The sequence below is a fragment of the Schistocerca nitens genome, chromosome 4 (genome assembly GCF_023898315.1).
Source record: "Schistocerca nitens isolate TAMUIC-IGC-003100 chromosome 4, iqSchNite1.1, whole genome shotgun sequence".
NCBI lineage: Eukaryota > Metazoa > Arthropoda > Insecta > Orthoptera > Acrididae > Schistocerca > Schistocerca nitens.
This window is the reverse complement of record NC_064617.1, coordinates 16,161,220-16,187,469: the sequence shown is the minus strand read 5'-3', so window position 1 is coordinate 16,187,469 and position 26,250 is coordinate 16,161,220. Positions and strand designations below refer to the sequence as shown.

Genomic DNA, 26,250 nt, shown 5'->3' with positions numbered 1-26,250 from the left:
ACACTATTCTGACAATGATGGACACTTGTAAATGTTGAGGTAACTGCACAGGTGTCATTCGTGAGGAAATAAAACAGCACAACCTGCAGGCATGGCTAGCACCTGCATTTATGTTCAAGCAGGTATTTCTCATGGTAACAATCATATATTAAATGGCCCAAATACAAGAATCAGAAGTTAAATGAGATGCTGATAAAATACATACCTTCCAACCAAAGCAGCCACATTGCTGTAAATAAGGAACGATGCAACGCCACCCAGAATTCCACCGACTAAGAGGGAGCCAACGGCATCAGGGACGGGACTGTTGTAGAGCACTGACAGTCCCATGCAGGCTCCGGCCACACCGACGCCGAGGACTGCAGCTAAGTCTTCCATCAGCACTACGTTAACACTGGGGTCTTGCCCACGGAACACTGCCAAAAGGAGCATCACAATCGTTCACTTTTACTTATACACTATTTCCCTGTTGATCTTTTTACTTCTGATACATTCTTCAAAAAAAACAGGGAGAGAGAGAGAGAGAATAAGAATTAACACCATCTTTACAAACATTAAAGAATGGTAAAAAATAAAAACGTTGCAGTTCAATTACATGTGAGAACTCCACAGCCAAAACTCCCCCATCAAGGTGTATTAGGAAGTTGACGCTGTTGCTGCCCCACAGTGAAAGACGTCAGGCGAGTAACAGTCTCCAGAATCCGAGGATCAGTGCCAGGCACATACTAAAAGCAGGTCATTATGCAAGGTGCCTATGAGAATGACATTTTCTAATTTATCTTGCCTAACTGCAATGTACAACACCAATCTTGTTATAGCCCCCAAGTGAAATTATTGACAATTAGTGTGACATACACCAAAACTAGACAAGATCATGACTAATCGAACAAACCATCTTTGAGCACAACTCACCCTTCTCTCTCTCTCTCTCTCTCTCTCTCTTCATGAATAAGTCCAGCAACGATTTTGTAAATGATTTTAATGGATAAGTTACTAAGTTACTCTTCTTGCTCTTACAATGAGAGTTAGTCTGTCAGTATCTTTCTTCATAACTATTTTTGTGGAGTCATTCCACATTAAATCATTGTGAATAGCAACCACTATCTTTCATCTCTTGTTTACAACCCACACTGCTGCTTCTTTGATGATAAAATTTTAGACAAAAAATAAGCTTGTTCAAAATAATTCACATAAGAGAGGAAGAAACTAAGTTGTATCAATTCATTATAAGTTTCATAGTGAAAATAATGCTGTAGCACATAACATGTAAGTTTACTTATTTGCATACGCCAGCCTACGACTTGTAAACTGACACTTCTATTCCTCTATAACGAAGAACACAGCAGAGTGTAAATGATTCTTGGTTTCTAATTTCCTGTTGCATTTCTGTAGCAGACAGGTACACTGAAAAAAAGACGTCTACATATTATCAGCTATCGAACAACTCCCTTCTGTCTATGTCTGACGAGGAACTTAGTACAAAAACTGCTAAAATCTGACAGTCTTTTTTCAATGTGCCATTCAATGCATCATCTACTGTATGTGGTGAGTAGCAATGCATCCATTTCATATTTCATGTACTGCAAGAACTACTAAGTCAGTGTATGTATTGATAGAAAAAGCTCTAGAATTTGCAGCTTGCTTTACATGTAAAGTGTGGAGACCACCGTAGTTGAAGAGTTCTACATGGCGTGACAGGTGGTCTAACAAGTGTGAATGTGATAGAGAGAGCGCTCTGTGTGGCCCCTCTTTGTACAGGACTGTTAGTGAAAGGAGTGCATTAACATGTTCACATCATTTTGTTGAGCGGAGCTCGTCAAACTGCCCTCAGGCCCCTCCTGTAATTGAGTCTATTACCACAGTTCGCACAGTTACAGCAGCATTCTGTGTTAAGTTGATGTAATGCCGTAGATTGTTCTTGCAAGCACTTCAGCGAGTGTACCAAATGTGTGGCTTTCTGCCACACAGTTATCCATTTGTGTATTGCCTCTATGTTGAGACTTTGAAACTTTCATTCTCCAGTTGTGAAATGATTTCTAAGTAATATCAGTTCTGAAAAGAAGAGACAATTAAAAATTTTGCCTGCAATGTTTTTGATGCAAGTTCTGAATTTAGTGATACTGCAGACAATGCTGGTGATCTTTCCTTCTAAAGTTTATGGAAAAGACAACAATTTCAGTGATGAAAATAGCAAGAAAAATGCAACAAAGTTTTTTTCTATATTTTGGATATAAGCCTATTTGATGCCTACATTGTGTATAATAAATTTGCAATTTCTTGTAAACATTGCAGAACCATTCAATGCAGCGCCTGGAGTATGTATTTATAATTATAGGACTGGAAATTGATGCCTCTGAAGAACAGAAGAATCCAACCAAGCGCTGAAAAGTATTCAGTACAGAAAAGAAAGTGAAACTGTGTGGCAATGCAGAAACACGTTGCATCCCTCCACATTTATAGAAATGTTTCAAAACCTACTACACAAAAACTCCATTCTCAACCAACTCACAAGGTAAGTGTAAAATTTCTAAAATACAAATACAAAATTATGAGGCAAAACTAGACTTTTTAATGATTTGTTTAAATGTATGCGTGCCCTTCAACCAGCTGAGTGCCTATTTAAATCCAACTCCTGTGGTACCTGCACCACATTTGAACTTGGCATGAACAAGTTAATACTGCAGAAGGAAGGGAAGAACTGTGCCAGTCAAATACGATTAGATAACGCTAAGTCCCCCCCCCCCATGAACCATGGACCTTGCCGTTGGTGGGGAGGCTTGCGTGCCTCAGCGATACAGATGGCCGTACCGTAGGTGCAACCACAACGGAGGGGTATCTGTTGAGAGGCCAGACAAACATGTGGTTCCTGAAGAGGGGCAGCAGCCTTTTCAGTAGTTGCGGGGGCAACAGTCTGGATGATTGACTGATCTGGCCTTGTAACATTAACCAAAACGGCCTTGCTGTGCTGGTACTGCGAACGGCTGAAAGCAAGGGGAAACTACAGCCGTAATTTTTCCCGAGGACATGCAGCTTTACTGTATGATTAAATGATAATGGCGTCCTCTTGGGTAAAATATTTCGGAGGTAAAATAGTCCCCCATTCGGATCTCCGGGCGGGCACTACTCAGGAGCCCGTCGTTATCAGGAGAAAGAAAACTGGCGTTCTACGGATCGGAGCGTGGAATGTCAGATCCCTTAATCGGGCAGGTAGGTTAGAAAATTTAAAAAGGGAAATGGATAGGTTAAAGTTAGATATAGTGGGAATTAGTGAAGTTCGGTGGCAGGAGGAACAAGACTTTTGGTCAGGTGATTACAGGGTTATAAATACAAAATCAAATAGGGGTAATGCAGGAGTAGCTTTAATAATGAATAAAAAAATAGGAGTGCGCGTTAGCTACTACAAACAGCATAGTGAACGCATTATTGTGGCCAAGATAGACACAAAGCCCATGCCTACTACAGTAGTAGAAGTTTATATGCCAACTAGCTCTGCAGATGATGAAGAAATAGATGAAATGTATGACGAGATAAAAGAAATTATTCAGGTAGTGAAGGGAGACGAAAATTTAATAGTCATGGGTGACTGGAATTCGTCAGTAGGAAAAGGGAGAGAAGGAAACATAGTAGGTGAATATGGATTGGGGTAAGGAATGAAAGAGGAAGCCGCCTTGTAGAATTTTGCACAGAGCATAACTTAATCATAGCTAACACTTGGTTCAAGAATCATAAAAGAAGGTTGTATACCTGGAAGATTCCTGGAGATACTAAAAGGTATCAGATAGATTATATAATGGTAAGACAGAGATTTAGGAACCAGGTTTTAGATTGAAAGACATTTCCTGGGGCAGATGTGGATTCTGACCACAATCTATTGGTTATGAACTGCAGATTGAAACTGAAGAAACTGCAAAAAGGTGGGAATTTAAGGAGATGGGACCTGGATAAACTGAAAGAACCAGAGGTTGTACAGAGTTTCAGGGAGAGCATAAGGGAACAATTGACAGGAATGGGGGAAAGAAATACAGTACAAGAAGAATGGGTAGCTCTGAGGGATGAAATAGTGAAGGCAGCAGACGATCAAGAGGTAAAAAGACGAGGGCTAATAGAAATCCTTGGGTAACAGAAGAAATATTGAATTTAATTAATGAAAGGAGAAAATATAAAAATGCAGCAAATGAAGCAGGCAAAAAGGAATATAAACATCTCAAAAATGATATCGACAGGATGTGCAAAATGGCTAAGCAGGGATGGCTAGAGGACAAATGTAAGGTTGTAGAGGCTTATCTCACTAGGGGTAAGATAGATACTGCCTACAGGAAAATTAAAGAGACCTTTGGAGAGAAGAGAACCACTTGTATGAATATCAAGAGCTCAGATGGCAACCCAGTTCTAAGCAAAGAAGGGAAGGCAGAAAGGTGGAAGGAGTATATAGAGGGTTTATACAAGGGCGATGTACTTGAGGACAATATTATGGAAATGGAAGAGGATGTATATGAAGACGAAATGGGAGATAAGATACTGCGTGAACAGTTTGACAGAGCACTGAAAGACCTGAGTCGAAACAAGACCCCGGGAGTAGACAACATTCCATTAGAGCTACTGATGGCCTCGGGAGAGCCAGTCATGAAAAAACTGTACCATCTGGTGAGCACGATGTATGAGACAGGCGAAATACCCACAGACTTCAAGAAGAATATAATAATTCTAATCCCAAAGAAAGCAGGTGTTGACAGATGTGAAAATTACCGAACTATCAGTTTAATAAGTCACAGCTGCAAAATACTAATGCGAATTCTTTACAGACGAATGGAAAAACTGGTAGAAGCCGACCTCGGGGAAGATCAGTTTGGATTCCGTAGAAATGTTGGAACACGTGAGGCAATACTGACCTTACGACTTATCTTAGAAGAAAGATTAAGAAAAGGCAAACCTACGTTTCTAGCATTTGTAGACTTAGCGAAAGCGTTTGACAACGTTAACTGGAATACTCTCTTTCAAATTCTGAAGGTGGCAGGGGTAAAATACAGGGAGCGAAAGGCTATTTACAATTTGTACAGAAACCAGATGGCAGTTATAAGAGTCGAGGGGCATGAAAGGGAAGCAGTGGTTGGGAAAGGAGTGAGACAGGGTTGTAGCCTCTCTCCGATGTTATTTAATCTGTATATTGAGCAAGCAGTAAAGGAAACAAAAGAAAAATTCGGAGTAGGTATTAAAATTCATGGAGAAGAAGTAAAAACTTTGAGGTTCGCCGATGACATTGTAATTCTGTCAGAGACAGCAAAGGACTTGGAAGAGCAGTTGAACGGAATGGACAGTGTCTTGAAAGGAGGATATAAGATGAACATCAACAAAAGCAAAACGAGGATAATGGAATGTAGTCAAATTAAATCGGGTGACGCTGAGGGAATTAGATTAGGAAATGAGACACTTAAAGTAGTAAAGGAGTTTTGCTATTTAGCGAGTAAAATAAATGATGATGGTCGAAGTAGAGAGGATATAAAATGTAGACTGGCAATGGCAAGGAAAGCGTTTCTCAAGAAGAGAAATTTGTTAACATCGAGTATAGATTTAAGTGTCAGGAAGTCGTTTCTGAAAGTATTTGTATGGAGTGTAGCCATGTATGGAAGTGAAACATGGACGATAACTAGTTTGGACAAGAAGAGAATAGAAGCTTACGAAATGTGGTGCTACAGAAGAATGCTGAAGATAAGGTGGGTAGATCACGTAACTAATGAGGAGGTATTGAATAGGATTGCGGAGAAGAGAAGTTTGTGGCACAACTTGACTAGAAGAAGGGATCGGTTGGTAGGACATGTTTTGAGGCATCAAGGGATCACAAATTTAGCATTGGAGGGCACCGTGGAGGGTAAAAATTGTAGAGGGAGACCAAGAGATGAATACACTAAGCAGATTCAGAAGGATGTAGGTTGCAATAGGTACTGGGAGATGAAGAAGCTTGCACAGGATAGAGTAGCATGGAGAGCTGCATCAAACCAGTCTCAGGACTGAAGACCACAACAACAACAACAACAACAACAACAACGCTAAGTCTACACTGAATAAGCTTAGATGAGGCCTAGGGATGGAGGGAGATTAGGAAATTACAGCTGGCAGGAAAACAGGCAAAGTAAAACCGTAATCACATAGTTTTTTTATTATTCTTTTTTTTTAATTTTATATAAAAGAACAGATACCATCTTCATATATAGATAAGGCTTACTGGCCAATGATCTTCTTCAGTGCGGATGCACTCACATTGCCTGAACTCTTATGAGAATAGGTAGACTGCTGCGAGTAATGAGTATAGTGGGCAGGTGAGCTACAAATGTAGTGTGTGGACAATAAGTTGGAAATGTGGGTCTCACAGGGAGCGTGCCAGAGATAAGTCCCCGCAGTCGCACTGTCCTCCGTTTCCTTGGTGGCTCAGATGGATAGAGCGTCTGCCATGTAAGCAGGAGATCCTGGGTTCGAGTCCTGGTCGGGGCACACATTTTCAACTGTCCCCATTGATATTTATCAACGCCTGTAAGTAGCTAAAGGTCTAGATTTCACTGTAATTTCAGTTTCCAATTAGGTGCACATTGAAAGAAGAGGAGCATCAAGCAAATTTAGGTGCAAGTTCTACCGGACTTAAAAATAGTGGGATAACATCAGGCATTACAATGTGGTTTAAGATATATTGTTCTTGTAATGAGGGCTCAGGATTGTTGCCTAATTAAACTGTCTGGTTGGTGGTTTCTACCACTGTCCATGAATCACTGCACTTCAATACTGGGATGATTTCTAGCAACATGTCTTTGTTACAGTCTTCCATTTCATTCACCTTTTCAGGTACACTGGGGCACCCTGTGGCTCTGTATACAATGTGGCATGACATCAACCAATTTAGGACAGTCTAAAAACATCTCTTCATGCCAGAATAATGACAGTGCAAGCAGTAAATCTGCAAAATTTGCCCAATTCATCTTTTATTTATTTAAAAGTAGTGAGCCACCCCAGCTTTGCAAGAGCACTGAGTATCAATGACCAGACGATTTAACCAGTGTAGTGGTAATAAATTACATACACAAACCTTTCTCTTGAGTCACTCTACCTATTAGTGAGACTGGCCGCCACATACTTACAGAAAAATTTGGTAGAGGATTTTAATTTATAGTACGTACAGATGTTTTCAATGGTTTTAGAAGTAGGTTACCAAAGTGACAATCTGACATGCCAGTTATTTATTGTTTCACAACTTTTGAAACAAAACTCTTCTCAAGTTCCTCAAAAAGCAATACACATACTACTTAATAACAAAACAACAAATACTTGCTACAAGCACCTCACCACACAGCAGGAGTGCAGTTTGCAGCATGTACATGTAGGTAATACATGTTGCTGCCAGGATGGTTCAGCACAAATATTTAAATTTGTGAAAATGTGTATCCAGATCATCTTTTAATGTTTCAATACTGACAGATTTTTCTGTTGTTTTGAAATAGTTATTATCTATTACTTTATATATATATATATATATATATATATATATATATATATATATATATATATATATATAACAGAGGGAAACATTCCACGTGGAAAAAATATATCTAAAAAGAAAGATGATGAGACTTACCAAACAAAAGCGCTGGCAGGTCGATAGACACACAAACAAACACAAATATACACACAAAATTCAAGCTTTCGCAACAAACTGTTGCCTCATCAGGAAAGAGGGAAGGAAAGGGAAAGACGAAAGGATGTGGGTTTTAAGGGAGAGGGTAAGGAGTCATTCCAATCCCGGGAGCGGAAAGACTTACCTTAGGGGGAAAAAAGGACGGGTATACACTTGCGCACAAACACACACATATATCCATCCACACATATACAGACACAAGCAGACAAGTCTGCTTGTGTCTGTATATGTGTGGATGGATATATGTGTGTGTTTGTGCGCAAGTGTATACCCGTCCTTTTTTCCCCCTAAGGTAAGTCTTTCCGCTCCCGGGATTGGAATGACTCCTTACCCTCTCCCTTAAAACCCACATCCTTTCGTCTTTCCCTTTCCTTCCCTCTTTCCTGATGAGGCAACAGTTTGTTGCGAAAGCTTGAATTTTGTGTGTATATTTGTGTTTGTTTGTGTGTCTATCGACCTGCCAGCGCTTTTGTTTGGTAAGTCTCATCATCTTTCTTTTTAGATATATTTTTTCCACGTGGAATGTTTCCCTCTGTTATATATATATATATATATATATATATATATATATATATATATATATATATGACAGCACTATCCCTACACAAATAACCCAGGCCAATGAAAAAAAAAATTTTCTTGAAACTTTGATAGCTGATCTTTATAGATTTTTATGAGCTGAATCCAAATCTACCATTTTTTTTATCACCCATAGTTTTCAAGCAATATGCTTTTTACTGTACAGTATAAAACTCCTATGCTATACGGTAAATGGGGAAATTAATGAAATGCTTTGTTACAAAATAAGCATGGTCTCTATTTACAGTAAGCTACTTAAAACTGATATGTGTTAATAGAGGTTTGACTTGTCAGCTGGAATTGGTTTGTATTTTCTCTCTCTTTTTTCTTTGGAGCTTCTTGTGTAGCTTTTTCTACGGTGAGTCGCTTGCTGAACTTCTCGGTGAAGTGACCAACAGTAATGCCCCTTAATGTTGGTGTTCCAGTGGCCTGGTAGCATTTTTCTATCACTTTAATGTCCTAGTGAAAATGCTTTCCTTGCTCCTCGCTAACATCTCCCATATTGTTCAGAAAGTAATCAAGGCGACTGTTCAAAAAGTGAAATTTCAGGCTCATTAAACATCCTAAAGTTTTAAACTTCTTTTAAACATTGTAGCTATAACAAACATATTCTGGGCCTTTTTCATGTCCTAAGGACTTTGTAACGACTTGCTTGAATGATACCCATGCTTCTTTCTCATTTAAGGTCATTGTGAATTCAAAGTTAACATCAAACATCAATTTTCTAATGTCAGGTCCGACAAAGACGTCTTCTTTTAGTTTAGCTTCTGAAGGGTGTGGAAACTTTTGGCAGAGATACTTAAAACATGGTCCATCTTTAGGCAAAGTCTTTACAAACTGTTTCATTAGGCCGAACTTTATATGTAGAGGTGGTAGGAGTATGTTGTTCTGGATCTACAAGGTTTTTGCGTAGAATGTTCTTCTCACCAGGTTTTAAAGACTCCCTCCCAGGCCAGTTCTTTCTGCACTAGTGTTGATCCCTAGCCCTACTGTCCCATTCACACAAGAAACATGGAAATTTGGTAAAGCCACCTTGCAGACCAAGGAGCATCGATGTTACTTTTAGATCGCCGCATATCATCCAACCATGAGCAGAATAGCCTATTTTATTTTGGACTATTTCTTGGTTTTCATAGCTTTCTTTCATATGTACACAATGTCCAACAAGTATAGATGCAGACATGTTAACATTGTGTAATAAAACAGCCTTTAAACTAGTTTTGTATGAACCAATAAACAGCCTCCAGTCTTCCTTTTTGCATTCAATACCAAACTTATTCGTCAGACCGGGAATGTCTCAGCAGTACACATTTTGTGGGGGGGGGAGGGGGGGGGGGGGGGAAGACTTGGAAAATTGCTGCTCTCTCTTTCTATACATGTAATGGTGGTTCAAAATGCCAATAAGTTCTTTTCTTTTAACCTGGAGCCAAGAAATTCAGCTTTTTATTTCGTTAAGCCCAGATCCCTAACCAAATTGTTAAGTTCGGTCTGAGTAAACAATTTGGGCTCTAGACTTTCTGTATTACAATGGAATTCATCATCATCTGTTTCATCTAAATCACATCGTACATCAGAAAATAATTCTGTTGGAACAGAGTTTGTTGGATGGCAGACAGAAAGGTTAAGGTAGCTTATTACCTTCTTGTTTTTCGAATTATGACCAGTAATATCAAAACTGCAAAAGTAGCAATCATTGGTATGATTTCTTGGCTCCCTCCATATCATAGAAACAGTAAATCTAAAGGCTTTTTTCTCCTTTTTGGACCATTTTCTCAGATCTTCAAAACACACATAACATAGAAGAATGAGATTTTCACTCTGCAGCGGAGTGTGCGCTGATATGAAACTTCCTGGCAGGAAGTTTCACACATAACATACCTTATGCGGCACCCAAGATTTATCTTGATCAACAAGTTTAGATCCAATGTATGATAGATAAGCCTTTTTCGCAAAGTCTGTAATGTTTCTTTGGTGTTTCAAATCACAAATTCACCACAAATATAACAAAAACTGTCAGCAGAGTTTTTACAACCATTATTAGACATTGGCCTGCGTAATCTGTCTTCCAGTCAACCGTGCCATATGGCTAATTAGACAATGTGTTTATAGCTGAAATCACGCATGAATTTTAACATGTGAATGTTTCTTGTGTTAATATTACAGATGTACAGCATGAGGAGCCATGGTGGCACTTGAAAATAGTGAGAAGGTAACAAAATATTTTAGAAAGATGACTAAAAGGTGATGAAATATTTTTAATGATTAAAAGATGACTAATTCAGGGTGTATATGACGGGGGACAACCGGGAGATCCGGGAAAAACCCAGGAATTTTTCCATCCGTGAGAAACCCGGGAAAAACCCAGGAATTTTTCATTGTTTTAGTTTTCAGTTAAATTTTTGTAATTTTGACTGGTAAGAACCTATACTCTAGCAAAGGATATTACTGTATCCCGCTACTACAGAATAAAACTTCAACAATAAAACGTAAACGAGAGAAAAATACGAAAATTGCAAAGGAAATGCTCCATATACAACAACGACACACAGTGCTCATGCAAGCGTCTGTCAACAGCAAAATGTGTCAAAGGCTTTAGGAAGACTATGCAATGCTCCAATGAGCGTGAAGTCACAACTGTTTACATAAGGTTCATTTTAGCAGTTACGGGCGGGCTCATGCACATGCACAGTTGAGTCGTGTTTGAGCAGTAGATTCTCCTACTTCTGGCTATAGGAATGTGGCTGTTGGCTGTGCAAGCAGTCGCAGCAAGCAGCTAGATGCTACCGGGAAAAGGGGGCGCCAAATTCATATTCTGGAGGGAAAAAAAAACTTGTTTCACAAAGTGCCTAGCATCCAGCGCAAGCCTGTCTATCGATTATTTTGAAACGCTTCCTGTTGATTTCTGAATGAATCATAAGTTGATTTTTGAAAGCATGCATAGTGTATGTGATGTCTCTGTCAGGAGAATCCTCGTCACATCTAGAAATAAACTTTCTGCAGACGAAAGGGGTCGGGGCTGTCAGAGCTGAACGGAGTAAAGCCGAACGGATGAATGCCAATCGCTGTCTGATTATGTGGTTGATAGGGTTTGCGAATGATCATCTTTGTTATAATTACTAGCAAAATCCATAGATTCAGACTACCCGATTGGAAATAAACGACTGACAGGAATAACAGGCGAGAAACATTATGTACTATCTTCTCAGAGTACCCAAGAAAATAAAATATTGACAGAAAATTTTTGGCCAGGTCGCTACACTAGTAAGGGCCAGTTGTACAGTCCCGGCTAGCAGCCGCTTAAGTTCTATTCTGGAGGTAATGGGGAAAACGTGTTGTACGAACATGTAATAACGCCTAACCGGAAAACAATCGTGGGATAACTAAACCTGTGATTCTGGCATGGTTAGTGAAATTAATCGGCAAACAAATTTTGACAATGGTAGGAATAGCTGCAGAATTGGTGATGACAAGATTGTTTGTTAGAACGAGGAAGGAGAAGAAACGGGGACATCACACAAATTATGGAGGATAAGACAATTCCCAATTTATATAAAAATTTCGCAATACTGGTTTTCGATCTCATGCTTGAGAAGCTGGTGTGTATGAATGAAATGTGAAACTGTTTCCTAACATAAAACGTTTTGCTTGTAACAGGCCTAGTAGGCATTTGATATTGGCACTTCGTGAAATATATTCTGTCGTGTTATAAAAATGGCCATTTGTGCCAAAACAGTGTCATATATTTGGTGTGTCTCACAAAATTGCTCCAATATTAGACAGGTCTCTTTTGTTTTATCTAGCAGACAGTGACAAAATAGTCGTAATCAGATCGAGAAACCACACCAGTCGTGGATATCATTTGTGTTAACAGCTTTTACAGTATTAGATAATGACATTTCGATTTTTCGTGTGGTGAATCGTTTGACGAGCTTTGATGAGGTAAGAGATTCTTTCGCAGAAAGGAAAGCATGCCATGTAAAGCTGTAGCAAGCAAGATTAGAGAGAAAAAATGCTAGGAGCTAAGGCTTGAAGAAATGTGTACTTTTTAGCTTGTCTCTTTTCTTTATTGGTTTTTGTATCCTATATTTAATTTAATGTCACAAAAACAGCAAGTTATTAGCTAATAGGCAGTAAAGAGTTCAAATTTTCTGAAGAGTTCTTGTTCTCCCGATTACAAATAATCCTATCTGCTATTAATTGGGAGATTTTATTTTAAAGAGGGGCAGGCTGTCAAACCGGCAACTGGGAGCAGGAGAGGCACCACAGAACATTTCAACTTCCACTGTCCTGAATATTGTTTGATGGCATCCAGTAAAAAATATACACTTTTCAATTCCACAGAGCGAAATACAATGACGTGCGATAGAAGAATGCTTTATGAAGAGGCATGGCACTGCACTTTGGCACACTTAATACCAAATAACATGTCTTACATTTCCTCAAACACATATATTTTATGTTTCAGAATTTTCAGAAAGATGTGCACTACAAGATGGACATATTTTTTAAAATTCAATTTTTTTAGTATTCACCGGGTTCGCAAATATCGTAGATCCGAGGCTGATGCGCAGACCTGTCTCAATTATAGTGAATAGTCTTCACGTGACCCGTGTTTACATTTAGCGATTTTGCTGTTTCCCCTTCGTTTACTCTCACGTCAAATGAAAACAAAACAGATATCTGTGGCCGGGAGCTATCAAGTGAATTAAAATACATTCACATCATTACGAAAGGCTAAAATATGTCATTAATTCCAGATTTTATTTTATTTCCACTTTTATGACTGTCAAGCATTAATCGCCTTGCAGAACAATGAAGTTATTTTTGTCTGGTTGCTAAAGAAATTTGACTTTTATTAACCTTTTCCGCAGAGGCAGTCAATGTATTTGAAATGAAATGTTTAATTCCACAGTACTGGCTAGTTTCACCTGTTCGCTGCATTTCACGTGCACGTTTTCATCTTCTAGCACATATGGCGTTATGTCATAATAAAGAACCAAACATGATATAATACAGTACTGGTGCTCCAAGAAAATTTACATCTCGAAAACACACTGAAAAGCTTAATATCAGGTCGAGGTGTACTTGATTGGGAATCCGGACATACAAATGTGCACTTTAAGTATGCACTTTATTCTCTGATGTCTTGTTTCTTTTATGACATAATGTATGATCTTTCAATGTTTTACACGTACATACATACGGTCTTCCTGCATCATGGTACCTGCGCAAGCGCGGTGACGCCAGTTATCTGCGCTCTCTGGCAACTGCTGAAACGAACCTATTTCTAACAGGTCGCGGAAAAATATTGTGAATAGTGGTTTGAAAAGCGTTACTTTCAAAGTGAATACCCATTTACGTAAGTTGAACTATGTGCGAGAACGTACCATGAATTTCTTAAATCACAGAGCGTTTGACTCTCATTTAAAAATCAGCTCTTTGATGACGAGTCATTTAGAAGAATTTCGAACCCTGAAGATTAGACATTTGTCATCATTAAAAATTTTACTGGCACATTTGTGTGATTCTATAAGTGTAACACACGAAAAAAGACCAACATTATATGCGAAATCATAGCTTCTCTTGCAGCTTATTAACCTTAGAGACCAATATTATATGTGACAGCTTTGCTTTTCTTGTAGCAACACTATGTATATTAATTTAAACTATTAACTTGCCCTGTTTGTGTGTTTGTTCTACGTAACAGTGATGATGCTGTTGGCTGACTACATCAAGTGTCCTATGCTCTGAATATACGCTATCATCGACTGCCGAGATCACATGACATGAGCTTTGACCGGCTTAGAGAAAAGCATCGCAATCTCCATTTCAATGATTCGGAAAGTAACATGCGGTGTTTGGTGGAATTCCAACCTATCCTTCACAATACGAAAATACGCAACGTATATGTTGCTGCACATAAAAGAGAGTTCCAAAATGCGTCTTTTTCTCTTAGTTTCATTTTCGAAAGGGCCGGGTAATTCTACGCCCATGTATAAAACCTTAACCATTCAAAGGATTGATAAGGGAAAATATACTGTCACTTAACACGGAAAAAGCGTGTTGTCACCCGGGAGAAAGTGTATTTTTAACTGGGAAATACGGGAATTTTTCTTCCTTGTCCATGTATACACCCTGCAAATTATTTCAACAAACAGATAAGTCAGAAATGAATTTTTCTCATTTTTGATAATCCCCTACCAAAAAGGCCAGTTACGACCACAATAAATTTCTCTATTATGATTTTAGATAGGGTAGGTCATTCTTTTCCTTCATACAAATTTATTAACACATGCAGATACATTGGTAATTCAGTTCTGGTAATCTTAATACAAGAAATTTGCATCACACTTTCACAGCTGATCACATTCTACACACCAATACTGGAAAAAGATCAACAAAATACACTGGTGTCCAAAATTAAAGCAACAAACTGAAGTTCTGCAAGGTAACATTTATTTTGCCAAAAAAGGTACAATCAGGTGATAGTAAAGTAGAAACAATATACCTGCAACTTGCTAACGGCAGAGAAAAATGTTCTTGGTTTTTTTCCAACTTAAAGGATTTACACACACATTCCATCAACTGGTTAACATGCTCAGTATGGAGTGTGACCAGCTCTGGCATCCATGCAGGCCTGAGAAATGACGGCACATGCTGTCAATGATGTCATCAATCCCATGTTTAGGCAATAATGCCCATTCTTCCTGCAGCTGCTCACAAGTCTTGGAGAATGGTCGGCAGATGCTGACACGATGCAACCCGTGTCCTTACTGAATCCCAGACTTGCTCTTAGGGATTCAAATCATGAGGGCAAAATAGACGCAACGGCTGTGGTTAAGGTCTTAAGGTTTTGTGTCCTGTCCACTTTGTTGCCTCGGATTTTAGGGAGAGGATTTTAATGTGCTGCTGGGTGACCGGCTCACCCAGGTTTTAGGTAAGAGGTCCGCCAGTCACGATTACCTACTTGTTTCACTTCGATTTCTGTTCCCTTTTCCTTGTGCTTCCTTTCCTTTTTTAGTGTGTTTCTTCTCCTCTTGTTTTGCCTCTGTATGTGAGGATTTGGAACTGCGTCAGGTCTGTGTCTTTTAGCCGTTCTCCTTGTTCGCTGTCCATCTTCGTCCCTTCACCGCATGTGTTCCTGTTTCTATGCATTTGGGCACTGATGACCATGCTGTTTAGCACCCGAAAACCTCAAACCCGCCCCCCCCCCCCCCCCCACACACACACACAAATCGGGAGAACGGGCAGGCCATGCCATGTGTGCAGTATCTTCTGTTTCCAGGAAAACGTCAACCACCTTTTCTCTATGAGGTCGAGCATTCTTGTCCAGCAATACGAAGTCTGGCCCACAGCACCTCGCAACAAATACAAGAGGTCCCAAGATCTCGTCACGATACCTTATAACAGCTAAACCTTGCCTATTTAACCATACAATTTCACAAAGAGGTGTTCGATCAGTCAACATAATACCTGCCCAAACAATTACGGACATCCTCAATACCAGTCCATTGTCACAATGGTTGGATCCTAAAATCGTGTTCCATGTTCCTTCCAGATGCAAATCTGTTGAGAATCACTGTCCAGACCAAATCGGCACTCATCTATGAACAGAACATTGCCCCACTGATCAACTGTCCAGTTGGCATGTTGACAGCTCCACTCTAGATGTTCCCTTCTGCGACGACGCATTGAAAGTACACATACAGCAGGTCTCTGACAAAGGTCACTCTGCGACGCATTCTTCACACCATTTGTCTCGTTATAATACGTCCAGCGCATACTGCGAGGTCAGGTGCCAGTTGCCCTGCGGTACTAAGGCGGTACCATCATGCCCTTACAGCCAAGAAACAGTTCTCTCTTTCTGATGCTGCATGTGGTTGGCCCTGTCCTGGTCTCTGGGATACACTTTCGATCTCTTATAACCTGCCGCTACATCCAGAAAACAACAGAAGAATTCACATTAAGCCATTGGCCCACATCAGTTTGTGACTGTCCTGCTTCCATTCTTCCCATGGCCCTCCATACTGTGTTCACAGCAACTGTGTATGTGGGACTACTGTTTGATATGTGCCCTGATGTCACTGTTGGCACACTTGTGCGTTGACCAAAATGCTATCTTGCATACAGGACACAATCGTACGGTCATCTCATGACAATTTGTATGATAATATCATGAATTAGACACAGGATAGAGAAATAGTGGTTTTTTACTTTAATTTTGGACATCAGTGTATTTTTCGATTACTGTTTCTTAGGAATCTCAGCAAAAAATAATCATACAAGAGAACCTTTTCTCAAGATTCTTCTTCACAATTTCCCACTCTTTCTTATACTCTTTCTTCTAATTTCATGGTCTGAGCATTCTGAATTATACCCTGTGCCCATTTTGCTGCCTTTGAATCATTTCTTTGAGTGCTTTCTTCAGTTTACTCTGTGACAGATGGTACTTTCTGTACCACTAACCAATCCCTCCAACCCTGTTCATTTTGCAAATGGTATGTTGGAAGAACGATTCTCTGTAAGTCTCTGTATTGGCTCTAATTTCTCAAATTTTCTCCTCACAGTCATTAAGCGAGACATATGTGGCGGGAGGTAATCTGTTGCCCGAGTCTTCCCAGAAAGCGTTCTATCGAAATTTAAACAGTAAATCTCTGTGACGCACAACGCCTCTCTTGTAACATCTGCCTATGGAGTTTGCTGAGCACTTCCATAATGCTCTCATACCGAGTCAACGATCCCATGACGAAACGTGCCACTCTCGGTCGGATCTTCTCTATCTCTTTTATCAGTCCTATCTGGTAGGGATCCCTGATAGATGAACAATACTCAAGAATAGGTTGAACAGGCACCTTATAAGCTACTTCCTTCAGAGACAAGATACATTTTCTCAACATTCTTGCTACGACGGAGTCTGGCATCCGCTATTCCCCCTGTTTGTTTTACACGGTTATTCCACTGCAGATCGCTCCAGATATTTTACGGCAGATACTGTTTCCAATAGTTTGCCATCAATAGTGTAGCTATATAGTAGTCAATTTCTTTTCCTATGAATGTGCAATATGTTACAGTTATTTACCTTTGGGGTCAACTGCCAGAGCCTCTACCATTCACAAATTCTCTGGAGGCGTTTTGGAAATGGTTACTATCTTCTGGCATTGCTGGTTTGTTATAGACAACTGCATCATCTGTGAACAGCCTTAGAGAATATTTGACAGTTTCTACAAGATCATTTATATGTACTGTAAACAGTAGCAGTCCTATTACATTTCCTTGGGGTACTTAGGATATTACCTTTACATATGTCAATTTTATTCCATTAAGAACGACATGCTGAATTTGTCTGCAAGGAAGTCTTGAATCCAGTTGCAAATCTGCTCCAATACTCGATACAATAATTTTTTTTTTTTTTCTTTTCCACTAAACGGCATTGTGAGACGGTGCCAAAAGTCGAGGAACATGACATCAACGTGAGCACCATTGTCTATGGCACTATGGATCTCATGGAGGAACAGAGCAAACTGTGTTTTGCAGGATCTTTGTTTGCGGAGCCCATGTTGATTTTTATAAAGGAGATTTTCCTTCTCCAAGTACTTCATCATTCTTGAAAATAAAACATGTTTCATAATTCCACAACAGATTGAAGTCAACAATATAGATCTAAAATTGTGTACATCCCTCCTACAGCCCTACTTAAAAATGGGAATGACTTGTTTCCTTCCAGTTAATAGGTATCCTTTGCTACTCACTCAATCTACAATTAATTACTATGAAAGGGAAGCAAGTTCTTTTGCGTTATCTTTGTAGAATATTGTAAGTTCATTGTAAACTCTTATAGGTTCCTCATCTGGTCCCGACACCTTTCCACTACAAAGCAACTGTAGTTGTTTTCTTATTCCGCAATCGGTTATCTCAATATCTATCATTTTGATGTTCGTACGACAACTGGAAGGAGGGACTGTGTAACGATTTTCCATGGTGAAAAAATTTCGGAAGACCAAATTCAATATTTCGGCCTTCTCTCTGTCATCTTCCGTTTCAGTGCCAGTACGGTCACTGAGTGAATGAACAGATGATTTTGACCCACTAACTGATTTTACTTATGGACAAAACCTCTTAAGGTTTTTACTCAGATTGGTTCATAAAGTTTTACTTTCAAAGTCATGTAATGCTTCTCTCATTACTCTCCATACACTCATTTTCACTTTGTTCAGCTTTTGTTTGTCAGTTAGGTTTTTACTTCTCTTGAATCTGCGGTGAAGTTCTCTTTGTTCATGCAGCAGTTTTCTAATGCAGTTATTATATCATGGTGGGTCTTTCCAATCCCTTATGACCTTACTCGAAAGGTACTTGTCTAGGGCATATTGCATGATTCCTTTGAATTTTTTCCATTTCTTTTCAATTGTCAACTTCATCACCGACAATTTGATGCTGGCTGCTGAGATACTCTGAACGTTATATCCTGTCATTCTTCCTAAGCAAAAGTATCTTCCTACCTTTTTTAACATTCTTTGTCAGAACCATTGTCATAGATGCTATCACAGCCTTATGATCACTAATACCTTCCTCTACATTAACTGATTCTATAAGGTTAGGTCTGTTTGTTGCCAGGAGGTCTAAGTCGTTACCCGTTACCCTCTCGAGTTGGTTCTCTACCTATCTGCTCAAGGTAGTTTTCGGACAAGACATCCAGAACAATGCCACATGGCACTAGTTTTGATAACATAACACTCCCAATATGTACCTGGTAAGTTAAGTCAACCCCTATTATAAAGGCACGATCAGGAAAATTACTAACAATATTCAGCAAGTTCTGTCTGAAGTGCTCTACCACTAAGCTACTGACCCAGGTGGTCTACAAAAGCATCAGATTACCATTTTTGACCGATCTCTGATACTTAACTTCACACAGACTAATTCACAATTGTAATCCATGATAACCTCACTAGTTTTTATCAATTTCTTTACTTCAATAAACATGCCACCACCATTGGTGACTAACCTATACTTACACAATATCAACTTACGATTTTGTGGTCTTTAACATCCGGTCTCAACCAATTTTCTGTTCCTAATACTATGTGTGCTTTATAACCTTCAGTAAGTGATACTAATTCTGAGACCTTTCCTCGGATGCTCCTGCAATTTACTAAAATCATATTAACCTTTTCTATGTCTGTTCTGCGATGATGAACGTTCTCTGAGTGCACTGTTGCTAATTTATCAGGTAAATCATCTTTTATCTCAAGAGAGGGTTTCTCTAACCTAAAAAATCTCCTTGTGCAAGCTACACCCTCTGCTACCCTAGTAGCCACTTCGCGTATGTAGTGCATCCCCACCTATTAAACGGAACGCTGAAATTCTGTACCCGATAGCGGAGGTCAATAAATTCGCATCTGATACCATTGCAGAGTTGTCTTAGCCTCTGGTTTAGACCTTCCACTCTGCTCCAAACCAGAGGACTGTGATTAACCCTGGGAACGATTCTACAAATAGACAGATTAGCCAGTGCCCCACATGCGATGCTAGCTGCCTTCACCAAATCAACCGTATGCCAAAAGGAGCTGAGGATGCCCCCCAGAACCCAAGGGGCAGGCATCATTCGTGCGGACATGTGCCACTATATGCAGCAGGTTGCACCCACTGTGCTCAATAGCTGCTGGAGGGCCTCTTCCACATTGCAGATGAGACTCCCAGACAAACATACCGAGTGCATGCTGGCATTCTTTCCCACCTAGCCTGCTATTTCCCTGAGGAGCTATATCACCCACCTAACAGTGCAGATCCCAATGACAGGCTTACCCACCCTTTGCACTTGTCCGGACTGGGCTGGAAAATCCCACTGGCCCAACGGGAGACGCATCCTGCTCTGGCTCAGAGTTATCGTCAACACTTGGTAGCACTTCATATCTGTTGCTACTGTGTAGGGAGCCAGGTTTTGTTCATCTTTTAGCATTTCTTCTAATTCAACAAATTTTCTGTTCCTACACTATCTGTGCTTTATAACCTTCAGTAAGAGATATTAAATTCTTGAACCTTTCCTCGGATGCTCCTGCAATTTAATAAAACCGTATTAACCTTTTCTATTCCTGATGTGCGATGACGAACATTCTCTGAGGACAATGTGGCTAATTTCTCAGGCACATTCTTCCTTGTAAGAAGTATAATTTGCATGTGCTTGCTGTGAGTCAATGGGACAGCAAGTAAACGAGGGTATTGTATCAAAGCATCCCTCACAGTCAAAACACTATTTCAAAATCTTTTCATCAGCGTTGTCTTGTCTTCTCGTAATGTGCACTCTGAAATGGAACATATTTTCTCTATGTCCGGATTTAGACTGGACACTGTTTACCAAGTTTTTGAAAAATTTGGACACTTTTAACTCTCTTTTTAGATGTGCTGCTGCCAGTAACTGTCAATACCTTTGTTATCTGAAGCTGGTTCATCTTTTTCAACTGTACAACCTTCCATTCATTTAATAAGTAATCTTGCTAGATATCGAACGGCATCATTTTTGTCACCTTTAACATGTTACTGTGGCTTCTGCTCTTTATTCTTTCTTACGTGTCCAAATATCTAAAACTTTTCAGTGGTGCACTTGATAAGCAAGACTTTTCCATCACGTCTGCAAGCTGTGACAATGCTGTTGGGCATTCTTTAGAAACCACAATTTGTCACCTCCTTCCAGTTCAATAAACAAATACTTAGTATCACCACCACCAGGTGTCCTGATGGAGGCAGATGAACTGTCATGAATAGAACAGTGGAACAGTTCAGGAACTTGCCATGGAGGGCACACGCGTAGTCTCATAGGGGCAGACCCTCTGATGTCAGTGTTTACTAGTGAGTGGCAGTAACCGGAGTGGGCCGATGGTCCTGCAGAGTTGGACCACCGTAGACCTCTCTCATAATGAGAGCTGTCGCATACTCAGTTGTTAGCCTCCCATACCAGCTGTATGCTGTGCTATAGTCATGTGCATATATCCGTGGGTACAGGTGCTCAATTTCCCATAGTTCAGTTCAAATGGGAAGCTAGTCCTATTCACGAGGTCCTGTTCCTCAGTGGTTGCCAAGTCACTGTTGGCCAGAAGTACTGCTCACTGTCAAGTAGTGTCGTTGCCAGGTCTTCTGCAGATACTAACAAGTATGTTTTCTATTTCTGTATGCAACTTGTGAATCAAAGATGTTAGGCCCTGAAAATGTCGTGAGAACTTACTGAATAGTTCTGTAGATGACGATGTGCAATGACATTCTGCTTTCATTAAAGTATACAGTGTTGTAGGACTGAAATGGATGGTAGCAGAATTTGCTTTTAGAGGTATACAGCTAAGAAAGTAATATTGAATACCATCCCACTGTTCCAAAATACTGCTGACTGAAGGTGCTAAAACAAGTCAGGTTTTGACTGTCTATCTTAAAATGTATGATGTGGTTCTTTAAACTTAAGACTAAATTACTTCAAATTCTTCCCAGTGAGCAGACCAACCATCAAAATAATGGTAAATATTGGCCAGAAATTTGGATGCTTCTTCACCTAAACACTCCAAAGTCTACACATAGACATTATGCACTGCATGAATGTTTCCAGACTGATGTTCTGTAAGTTGCCTGCCTTAGGTCACCTTGACATCACTAGGTCTATCTACAAGCCTAAATCCTCTTTTTTCGATATTAGGTCCATCTGGTCCCAGCATTAGGCATTTATTTAGGGACAATTTGGATTCAGAAAGCGCTTCACATAATTTCTGATACAGCATTTCACCACTGACACATTATTATACAGGGTGATTCAAAAAGAATACCACAACTTTAGGAATTTAAAACTCTGCAACGACAAAAGGCAGAGCTAAGCACTATCTGTCGGCGAATTAAGGGAGCTATAAAGTTTCATTTAGTTGTACATTTGTTCGCTTGAGGCGCTGTTGACTAGGCGTCAGCGTCAGTTGATGCTAAGATGGCGACCGCTCAACAGAAAGCTTTTTGTGTTATTGAGTACGGCAGAAGTGAATCAACGACAGTTGTTCAGCGTGCATTTCGAACGAAGTATGGTGTTAAACCTCCTGATAGGTGGTGTATTAAACGTTGGTATAAACAGTTTACAGAGAATGGGTGTTTGTGCAAAGGGAAAAGTTCTGGACGGCCGAGAACGAGTGATGAAAATGTAGCACGCATCCAGCAAGCAGTAACTGGACTACAGTATCTGGAGATGTTAGAGAATTGGCTGTTCCCTCAGCTCGAACAAGAAGCACAACAATTCATATTTCAGCAGGATGGAGCGCCACCACATTGGCACTTATCTGTCCGTAACTACCTGAACGTCAACTACCCGAGGCGATGGATCGGCCGCCAGGCAGCCCGCGACAGAGCACTTCATCACTGGCCTCCAAGAAGCCCTGATCTTACCCCCTGCGGTTTTTTCTTATGGGGGTATGTTAAGGATATGGTGTTTCGGCCACCTCTCCCAGCCACCACTGATGATTTGAAACAAGAAATAACAGCAGCTATCCAAACTGTTACGCCTGATATGCTACAGAGAGTGTGGAACGAGTTGGAGTATCGGGTTGATATTGCTCGAGTGTCTGGAGGGGGCCATATTGAACATCTCTGAACTTGTTTTTGAGTGAAAAAAAAACCTTTTTAAATACTCTTTGTAATGATGTATAACAGAAGGTTATATTATGTTTCTTTCATTAAATACACATTTTTAAAGTTGTGGTATTCTTTTTGAATCACCCTGTACAATACTCTCTGACCAATATGTAATGATTGTTTCCATTCTTTATCTTTAGCATTAGTAGTTTCATCAAGCCACTTCTAACATGTGTTCCCAGAAATATGGTGGCAGTCCATCAGTTATTAGGTACCTCATTTTCTTAGACAAAAGTGAAAAATGTTCAGGAACACTATCAAGGATCATCGTCTTAAATATGTTACAAATATCACTTGACAAATTTACAGAGAAACTGTAGATTACTGATTTCATTGTATAAATCAGTTCAGGAGTAGTGTAACTACCCTTGGTGCTTAACATCTCTATTGTTGGCGAACATACTGAACTTTAAGGTTGTGTCTGATCTGAAAGTTCTAAACGTTAATTTCAAAATTACAATTATGTTTTGTTGAAAATGAGTGGTTAAAAATTGCCTAAAAACTTTTTGTCTCAAAATTAACAGAGCGAGAACACATGCTGCAAAACAGTTCAATTTCACTAACATTTTCTCCACATAGAGACTATTTTTCAAACTGTCGAGCTTTTTAAGCCCATTGAGATAATTGTTACAGGAAGACCTATCACAAATATCCGTGTCAAGGCTTGGATCACACATGTTGAAGACGCAGAGGACATCAGGGACATGCAGGGAAAACTAGGTCTAGCATCGACCGCAATGAAACCCACGAAATCCAAACCGAGCCACGACCAGTGTCGATGCCTCCGGCTATGGGACACAGCAACTTGCCATAGCCACTTGCTGGCTTTGGCAAGATGTGCAGGGTGTAAACATGGTGGCAATCGCTCTCCAACACACACATGTTGACCAGCCATGCATTTCATTAGTGCGGCATCCCAATGACCGCAGTGAAGCAGGTGTAGTATGCAGTGCTGAGGCAAGGACAGAATGATGGACTGAGTGCACCCATTTTCGCTCTGGAGCAGTAGAACACCATTAAAAGGCAGAGAATTCATGCCTGCAATGCCAATAATTCTGAACTTCTGGGTTGAGCACCTCTCGGCAATTTTTATGACCATCCCACTGGACAAGGAGCAGGAGGAGATCGCCAAGAATTAGGTCTGCAGAACACTGAGCCACCAGTTTGGCATCAATAGCGGGTAAAGCGACGGCTTCATCATCACTGGGGTCCGAGTAGCAGCATACTTCCAGATTCGAGTCAAAACAGGAGTCCGTACCCAATGACAATTTTTTAAGTGAACACTATGGCCAGAGCCTCCTTTTCGATATGTCCATAGTTGTACTGGACCAATGACAACATTTTTTAGATTAAAGTAACAGGCTGTTCCATGCCATTGATGATGTGGTGGAGGATACCTTCTAGTCCATAATGAGATATGTCTGCTGCGACAATCACAGGGAGTGAGGAATCTTAAGCCATTAGACAAGTGGGTCAAAACAATGCCTGTTTAAGGTCCTGTAGGGCACGGTGGCATGCCGCGTCTAAATTCCGTGCCATGTTTTTACGTAAGAGATGGTAAAGTGGTTCTGCAATTGTGGCAGCAAGGGGGATGAACTTGCAATGGTAATTCAGATGGCCTAAGACAGAGTGAAGTTGCTTCACATTCATCTGAGGTTGCAAGTTCTGTACAGCCTGGACATACTGTGGCACTGGCCAGATACATGTGGCACTAAGGATATGTCCCAAATATTCAACTTGAGGAATGAAAAACTGACTTTTCTCCATGTTTCAATGACGATTAGCTAGCTACAGCATGAAAAAAGGGGCCTCTTAGACAGCTGCCAAGTGGACAGAGTGGCTGGCAACGATGTTGTCATCCAGGTAATTGGCCACACCCAGCACTTAAAACGTAAAGTGTTTCAAATACCTCTGAAATATCTCTGCAGTGTTCACAAATCCCAAAGGGCAGGTGATTGTAATGAAAGAGACCGAAGGGTGTGTTGATCACAAGCAAGTCTTGCAATACCGCATCCAACAGACGCTGTAAATATATGTCCTTGAGATCAATTTTCGCAAAGATTCTGCCTCCAGCCAGCCAAGTAAGACTCTCTTCCGCCTTTGGGGTAGGGTAAGAATCAACAACAGACTGCACATTAATGGTGTTCTTGATGTCACCACATATGCAAGGGAGCTGTCTGGTTTGTCGGCCAGCACAATGGGTGTTGCCCACTGACTATTGGAACAGCTGTCAAGATGCCAGCTTCTTGCAAATATTGCAGCTCCCCCTCAGCTCGAATGGGATATTCCAAGCCTTGAGAAAGTGGGGCATGGCCATTGGTAGGACGGTGATGTGGGCTTCAAATCCCACAATGCCTGTTGTACAAGGCTCAAAAACTGAATGACACTATGAATGAAGAGCATGTAAGAAAGAATTTTTCATACTCTACTAGATGCTATTGGTTGCACCGTACACTTCTAGTCCCAAAGCACTGAAAAGATCAAGTGCCAATAAGTCCATCACCCCAAGAGTATTGGCGATGAGAAGGCACATCCTCAGGGTGTATATGCGGACAAAAAGAAAAATCCAGGATTTTTCCCGTATTTCTCAGTTAAAAGTACACTTTTTCCTGGGTGAAGATATGTTATAACCCTCATGAAAGTACATTTTTTCCCATGTTAAGTGACTATATACTTTCGCTCATAGCTGTAAAACTAATCAAATCTTCTTGAATAGTGAAGGTTTTATATACCTGCATAGAACTTCATGGCACTTTAGAAAATGAAACCCAACAAGAAACATGTTTTGAAAAGATCTTTGATGCATGGCAACATTTACACTGCTTATTTTTGCATTATGAATGTATAAACAGGAACTTCAAACTTCAACTTCAAACAGAACAATGCTAGGGACTTTTACAAAACTTTCAAAAGTAACTTAAAGAAATACTCTCCTCCTAGTCTATTTTTCATGGACCCAAAAATGCAGAAAACTGCATACAATAGCATAGAGAACTGTAGAATACTTGCTGAATATTTTGAAGAACTACATAGCTGTTATCCACCGAAAGAAAAATTTAATTTCAATATTGTAAACCCAACACCACCAGACTCCAAGCCGCCAACCACAGAAGAAATAAAAGAAATCATAAAAGAGCTTAAAAATAATAAAGCCCCTGGAGAGGATAATATAGTTGCTGAACTATGGAAGTACTCTAGTGACAACATGATACAGTGTCTATCAGAAATACTCGAAAGAAATCTGGACAACACACAGATTACCACCAGACTGGACATCTGCATTAATACATCCACTACATGAAAAAAGGGAAGAAAACAGATCCTAGCAATTATAGGGGAATCTC

At 40.1% G+C, this 26,250-nt stretch overlaps 1 protein-coding gene across 2 annotated transcripts in view; it reads right to left on the bottom strand.

The window, feature by feature from the left end:
• Window positions 1-26,250, bottom strand: part of LOC126251529 (zinc transporter 9) — a 214,573-nt gene that overhangs the window by 54,489 nt on the left and 133,834 nt on the right. For both annotated transcript variants that reach the window (XM_049952022.1, XM_049952023.1), the window contains one exon: window positions 206-416. In XM_049952022.1, coding sequence (XP_049807979.1) covers window positions 206-416 — 211 coding nt within the window. The remainder of the gene's footprint in view (window positions 1-205; window positions 417-26,250) is intronic.